At 37.2% G+C, this 7,608-nt stretch overlaps 1 protein-coding gene and 1 non-coding gene across 2 annotated transcripts; one reads left to right on the top strand and one right to left on the bottom strand.

Moving 5' to 3' along the window:
• Nucleotides 1–1,611: 1,611 nt before the first annotated feature.
• LOC114516164 (band 4.1-like protein 1) lies at nt 1,612–3,743 on the top strand. Its single transcript, XM_028535563.1, has one exon. The coding sequence runs from the start codon at nt 1,834–1,836 to the stop codon at nt 3,076–3,078; it is 1,245 nt and encodes a 414-aa protein (XP_028391364.1). The 5' UTR covers nt 1,612–1,833; the 3' UTR covers nt 3,079–3,743.
• Nucleotides 3,744–5,472: 1,729 nt separating this feature from the next.
• Trnar-ccg lies at nt 5,473–5,545 on the bottom strand. Its single transcript has one exon. It is a non-coding gene; the product is annotated as a tRNA-Arg (tRNA).
• Between the last annotated feature and the right edge of the window lie 2,063 nt (nt 5,546–7,608).

A 7,608-nucleotide genomic window follows, 5' to 3' on the forward strand; every position in this document is an offset into this window, starting at 1 on the left:
CTGCTGATTCAAGATGGCGTCTAAATAACGATCTTGCCTAGAGGCAAGGTCTTCTCACAAGTTAAAAATCTTTTACATGGCCCAAAGCATTCTTTAAACACCAATTTCGGCTTCGCGTGTCTGAATAAGCAATATCCCATAATCCCCTACGCGTTCACAATTGAGGTCATGTTTTGAAGACGTAACCTTAATTGAATAGTTGTAAAGCTCCATAATGACGTTAAGATTGAATCAAAGGCGGGAATGATTAGGATCAGATATTCGTCTCGATGCTCGAATATTAGTCTTCGGAGATCCTGCTATCTAATTCCCTAATCTTACTCCACTCAGTGATATTATCTATAAATTAAGTAGTTTCGTTAGTTTCAGTACTTTCGAGGCTTTTAACAAACTTTTTTCAAAGGATAGAAAATGAATCGAAAAGGCAAATAAATAAATATTGGTCTGATCTTGGCATTGCGACATGCTTACTTCAGGTGTTTTGTTCTATGTTTTCAGGCTATTTACAGCTGGTTGGCAACGATGTAAACAGGGCTATGTCCGAATTTGTCTGTTGCTTTTTAATGCCTGAAAGCCCGTTCTATAGAGTAACAATCCGGCGCTCAAATAGACTGAGTTATTTAAATTGCTTTTATAAACTGTCTGATCTATGGCCTCTTACTATTGATAATGCGAACATAAATCCAATATGGCGGACTGTCGTCAAATATATGACAAGTCTCAACAACTAACCAAATATTATGGATAATTGTAAACGTTCCTATGAGACAGTCCTTTCTGTTTTTATCGCTTTTGAATAACACGTGAACTAACAGTAATGTATGTGTGAATGTTTTTTGTTATCCTCTCTCAAAAAATTTTTTTAATTCTACATCCGGTAGGCGGATAACTACGCGGCCACACCGGCTGTCCACCTCAGTATATTTTATTGACTATTATAACTAGCACGAGTTTCGCTCTGCGGGTTTCGAAATAATTTTACCGTGGACTCAAGTTTACCATCATATTTGTTTACAATTTAAATCCTATACACCCGAAACTTGTATAAAACCAAAATAACCTGAAAATCGTTTGAAATGTACTTTACTTTACGATGACACTGTCTCGGGTTTGGTTTGCCATTTCAAGAAAAAATTTCAACTTCCGACCGCAATTCACTATTGGTAACTCGACAGTCTCCGATGAAAATCGCATTTCCAAGATGCTGCGTTTTGATTATGGGAATTCTAAAATCATGTGTTGTCGAACACGTAATATCTATGTGAAGTTTGCCGCCCATCGATAAATTATGGCAGGTTTGACCTGTTTTCTGCTTGACGTCGTTAAACATCAACATATTTCGCAAAGAATTAGCGCACAATCGTCGTTTTTTGATTTCAAAATATTTTAAATAATCGGAATATCGACATGAATGCGTTGCAGGAAACCAGTAGGATATTGCCTTATTGTTTTAAATCACTAGGATGAATTAATGAAGCAAATATTCTGTTTAATTCCCGCTAAAACTAGAAGAAACATGATAGCGATGACGTCACCGGAAATTGTCGCAATTTACGACATGTGACGTTCCAAAAATGCATTTTGTAAATATCTTAGTATAGTAAAGCAGACAATATCGTGACAGCGTTCACACACCGATATGAAAGTTTGCACTCTGTGATGCAAGACGCAAAAATTTCCGCCTTTAAAGCAAAACCATTTAAGGTTAACATATATTTACTTTCTCGTGGGTATCGCATTTGGTAGAAAGACTTTTTTGATCGCTGAGAAGCGTTGTTTTACCGTCTCATAAAGACTCGCTTCGATCGAACGGTGAAAGTCGTAAATACTACGATGTCGTTTCGAGGGAGAACGATTCGCTCGTCGTTCAGAAGAAAGCAAGTCGCCAATTCTGAGGCGAGGGTTGTTATAATGGACAACACTTGCGTTGAAGAAAAATTCGAAGGGGAGAAAGCTTTAATGGGAGTTGAGGTATTACGTCGTGTCGGCAAACGGCTGGAAATCCCTGATGTGGACTTGAAGTACTTTGGCCTTAAATATCCTGACTCAGACGGTCAAATGAATTGGCTTGTTCTCTCGGAGCCCGTGAAGAAGCACGTATCGAAAAAGCCTTATCAACTGCAGTTGGCCGTGAGGATTTATCCCGAAGCGAATGAAAGCGTATCCGAGAGCTGTCTGAAGCTTTGTTGTTATCAAGTGAAGAGCGATATTAATCGTGGCTTGTTCATGTGTACACCTTCACAACACGCCTCAATTGATTCGTATTTTGCGCAGGCTGTCATAGGGGACTACAAACCTAAAACACACACACCGGGTTATCTCGAAGACTTCTTGGGCTCCCTTTTCGAGCATCCTAACGGCGTGAACTGCAGCGCCGGGAATGTGAACCCGAGAGCTTATGAAGACGACGTCGTTAAAAGACACGAAGGCCATTACGGTATGACGAGGAAAGAATCGTGGCTCGCGTTGCTTAGTGTAGCCTCGACTATTACACGTTTCAATACGTTAAAGCACCAGGCGAAAGACTGCAGCGACAAGACGAAGGTCGAAATTTCAGTTTCTCAAGAAGGCGTACAAGTGTTCAACTTGAACAGCGTCGAGGAACCGAATTATTTGAAAAAACATTTCTCCTTCCGCGGCCTCGCGGTCATTTGCTATAAAAACAAACTGATGCTTACGGCAACAGCTGGTAAATGTAAGTTCAAATTCACGGGCTTATACGGCGAGAAAGCGGCAAGACGGGTGTTGGAAGACATTCTTGAGGCTCGTTTGTACAATAATTGTGTCCTGACAAGGACTGATCCTGTGGCGTATCACTCAGAAGAAGCGAGGCGAGTGAACGAGTCAATTCTAAACAGACGCGCTTCAATTTATCGCAGTTTCCGCAATGAGCCAATCGCGCGCAGACAAGGTTCCGCGAGTCGGGTTTATTCGTCGATACGCTCGAGATTTTCGAAGAAAAATACGAAAAGGTACAATAGCGAGTCTAGCGATGAAGTGGACGATCAGCAATTGCGGTATAAGCAACGATTATCGCGTATTGAGATGCTCCCGAGCGAGCCAGCAACTGACATGTAGATATGTTTATCTTGCATGCGAACACTATCGCATGATGCAAGATATTCAGCGGAAGACGACTATAAACATGATCAAATCAATAAGAACGACCAAATCAATTTCCCGTAATATTTTTTCGGTTCAAGGGCCCTGTTCAGTGTTCATACTTTTCCCCCACGTAGGGTGCATTGAAAGACTAATAGGACAGGTTGTACAAGTCTGAATGCGACAAATTGAAGAACGAATTTCGTATTTGTCTGAAAGCCTGTGTGAAATAAACACCCAGCACTAGACATTGTCCAGTCGAGCATACAAAACAGCCATTGTCAACAGGTTGCTTTGTGTCTTTGTCTTAAAACAGATTTATGAATTGAAAATACATTAGGTTTAATCTTTGAAGTCAAAATATGTCGAAAAGGAATTGATGAATTATTTTAAAGTAATTTTACTTGGCCGTGGCTTTCTGGAGTAGCGTATTTAATGTCGTATTCTTGTGCTTATTTTTAACGCTGATTTTAAATTCAATATTCCTTATTTACATAGTAAATGTCTGAATTTAAGAACTAACAACATTCAGCGACCTCGGACACTCGCTGTTACAGATATAATTAAGCAGTATTTAACGAATTAAAGTAAACTGTTATCCAATCTATGCTACTATATTTATAATAAAACAGAGCTATTCACTGCTGGTTGGTTTGTTGGTTTTTATTATCGTACAGCTATTACGGTGAACACAAGTTACACAACTTATTTTTATAAATGCATTTCAAAGGGCGGTAACAATTACGCAAATTAGCATTTGTCACGCGACTCAAAATTGCCATGTTTATCTGCGAACTCCGCTTTGAAGACGGAAAGAGATCCGAGCGATGTTAGACGTTAGACATTAGACATTAGACATTAGACATTTAACCGTGACTTTCCATAATGATTAGCGTTATATATATAAACTGAATTGTATAACCGTTAATCGTTATAAAAGCCTATATGCTGTCTTGTCCACCTATTCTAATCCATAGAAGTTGTAAACACAACAGGGTAAAGCGGTAAAGCTGTAGTATCTATTGGAAATATTGATGTACAATGCGTTTTTATGTGCACCTATTATTTTGTTAAATCAAAATCTAAACTGAAGAGCAGCGATGACACTTATGACCCCATCACTTTCTATGCACATTGCTATCGAAAAGGGTCAGATTTGGTAGATATTGAAACTTTTGAAAGGCTGCGAAGTTTTAATTGTCAGAGGCGCAAATAAGTACTTATCAGTGCGAAACAACGTGTTCCATCGCTTCCTATCGGCAAGCGAAGATGTCGTTACCAGCGAATCCGGCCAGTGTAATCAGAGCTTTATTTATATTAGCAAACAGATTAAACTAAATAGTTAAATTCTTATGCGTTCATATCCCTTTTCTCTCAAAGGAGTCAAATCGCATTTCACCGGCTACCATATGGCGCATGTCACAGGCAGTACCCTCAAGATGAAGCAAAAATATGGTTTATCCATGGGTTACATTTTTTGTTACTAATAGTTTTTTGACGTCATGATTAATAGACACACGCGTTTTGTATTTTTCTTTGCGAAAGCTTGGCATCGCAATAAGCTATACTCGGTGGATGACTTAGCGCGATAACATATCGCGTTTCAATCAACTTTGTTGTATTATTACGTTTATCTGACCTCTAATGTGGGATGTGTGGACGTTAAACTCGCCCAGATTAGATGGATTACGCACAAGTGTTTCCGGCATTTCTGGAACCTTTTATGTAATAACATCAGAAAGATTTCGATCGAAAATTAAAGATTACGATTTACGACAGTAATAGGGCTGAAGATGGATATGTTCACCGACAATTGTTGAACTAATGCTTATTTGGCAATATTTGCCTGGAAGCCTGAGAAGAGATTACCTCATCCTAAAATTAGCCTAATTTTCTAGATAAAACTCGCAATTTCCACTAATAATTGTGTGACTATATCTGTATGACTTGGCATAGTTGATAGTTTCATATCAACTTTCAAACACTTTCACATTTACCACCAGCAAAGCGTGAGATGTATGGCATAACTCACCCATATCATATTCTTCACGAACAAGTGTTTCCGCCATTTCCTGAACCTTTCAATATTTTCAATTATATTGTGGGAAAAAAATTATATCAAAAATTCAAAATGAAAATGGTAAATTTTCTTATAAATAACTGATAACTTTCTACATAAACTACTTAAAATATGCTAATTTAATTGGTGGCCTGGGGAGAGTCTATTAGTCAATCTCAGTTCCGATTTCTCTCTGGTACATTTCTACGAAGTTAGTAAACTCCCTGATAAATTAGGCAGGAAGTTTATCTTCATTTCAAGGAGAAAATGTCTGCGGTATTTGATGGTTAAGCAAAATTGGTGTTTCGTAACGACCCTGATGGGACTCGAACCCACAATCTCTTCCTCCGGAGGGAAGCGCCTTATCCATTAGGCCACAGGGCCAGACACGCCCTAGTGGGCAAATAAACGCTATATATTGGTTATATTTTACAATGTATTTGAAAATGCTCATTTTTACAATAATATTATACTTTAATTCCATTTCATGCTATATATGTTATTTTTATGTTTCTTAATTGGAGCTTTATTAATTAATATAATCATTACACTAAAATATGTTCATATGAATTAATTATATAATTGCGAATACTTCAATGAAATATAATTATTATGTCATTTAATTATTTTAGTATTTATGTATAGTGTTTTAAACGAATTTTCATTTAATATAAATTACTTTCTTCGAACTTAATATAAGTTAACATTCCTTATAATTAATTTTAATTATGTATAATTTATGGTTATTATCTTATTAGTTCTAATTATTATCACTTTTATTCTTTAATTGTTACTGCTAATTATACATTAAAGATATTAAGAATTTCGAAATTTCACTTGCAGTTTTAGTTCGGCAGTTAACACTGAATAGGACTCTTTGAACTGCGCTTTTTGTGAATTTCGTGAAGGGAAGTGCGAACTTTGTAATGGACAAACTGCAGGTCTTTTTTGGTGAGGTTTTTGACTGGTGTACTCGGAGTGGTGGATACGAAATATTGTTTTCCAGTTGATGGACAATTACAGTAATTCTCAACTGATGTTCCCTGTAATGATATACGTCAATGCATGGATAAGACTTGTTGCAGCCATTCGATCAACCTTCGGGAAATTTTACTGGATGGGTAGTTATACTCGTAAGGCTGCCGGAGTAACCACCGATTAACTACAGGGTTTTTACTAAAGTAGAGCTGCCTCCTGTTGATAAATGTTTGTTTTCTTTTTACGGAATGAAATAGGGCACCAACTGACTGCATTTTATTTTCGAAATCTAGGATCGTTTCACACACGCGAACACAACCTTGCATCACCGTTTCGGGTTGTATGCGTTTATTCGAAATCTTTTTTTTGATTGTACAATTTACTATTTACTGGCAACTCCATTTGCTCTTAAGTCTCATCAACATCTGCTTAACAATTCTTTGACAAAATATCCGCGTAACATGGTGAGCACAATGCATGACCACCGAAACGAAACAAAGCACATGCATTGATTCAGCGGAAACGAAATCAATGCATTGATTCAGCGGAAACGAAATCAATAACGAAACGACAAAACCGCTGAAACTAACGATACGAAACTGAGAATGTTAATCAGTAACAGCGGTATCGTTCCGTTTCGCCGCTTTTAGCAAGTCAGAGTTCATGCCAAAAAGCCAATGTACATGCATGAATTTTCCTTTCCTTGATAAAGTTTGCACTTACCACATTTTTTATAGCTTGTAGCAAGTTTCCATGAGCGACTGAAATGCTGCCAGCTGGGGACAAGTAAGCTGTGTATTTGTCCATCTCTTTGAAGTACGCATCAATTCTGTCTATTGTCTGTTTCACAAATGGTTGAGAGAAAACGATAAAACTTTCTATTTCTAAAAGATTCACTTATAAACAACGAGGCGAAGAATAAGTATTTTGTGAAGTAGATATATTGACAAACAGAAGTTATTAGAATGTTTGACGATTGTGTCAAAATTCCCCTTTGACCAACAATTGTAGCTATAATTCTATAAAATTCTAGAATATATACCTTGCAATTCTAGAAATCTAGGCTCGTGGAATATATACTACTAAACATAAAACATATTCCTTTGTTGCAATAGATTGTGAAGATATTTATGCTAGCTAGCGGTAGATTTCAGTAAAATTGATACGCAGTTTGCATCTTATTTAAGAATTCTAGCCCACGGCACGGTACTGATACGTTTTTATTTATACTAATGTAATTTTACGCTAGCATTACTTCAAAAGTAGTTTTATTCAAAATACTTGTTATCGTAGACATTTCTTTTTATAAATAAACCAAACATACCTTCGTGTTAGTGTTGATAGACAGCAGATAACTTGGCGGGAAAGATATTGTCGGCTGCGTAGGCTTGCTTTTCTGGAATAATAGACAAATATTTTAACAAATTAACCAGATATAGCTTTTGCAGAGTTTCAAAACAGCGAGTGTG

The sequence above is a fragment of the Dendronephthya gigantea genome, unplaced genomic scaffold (assembly GCF_004324835.1).
Source record: "Dendronephthya gigantea isolate DGI-Jeju-01 unplaced genomic scaffold, DenGig_1.0 000005F, whole genome shotgun sequence".
Classification (NCBI taxonomy): Eukaryota; Metazoa; Cnidaria; class Anthozoa; order Malacalcyonacea; family Nephtheidae; genus Dendronephthya; species Dendronephthya gigantea.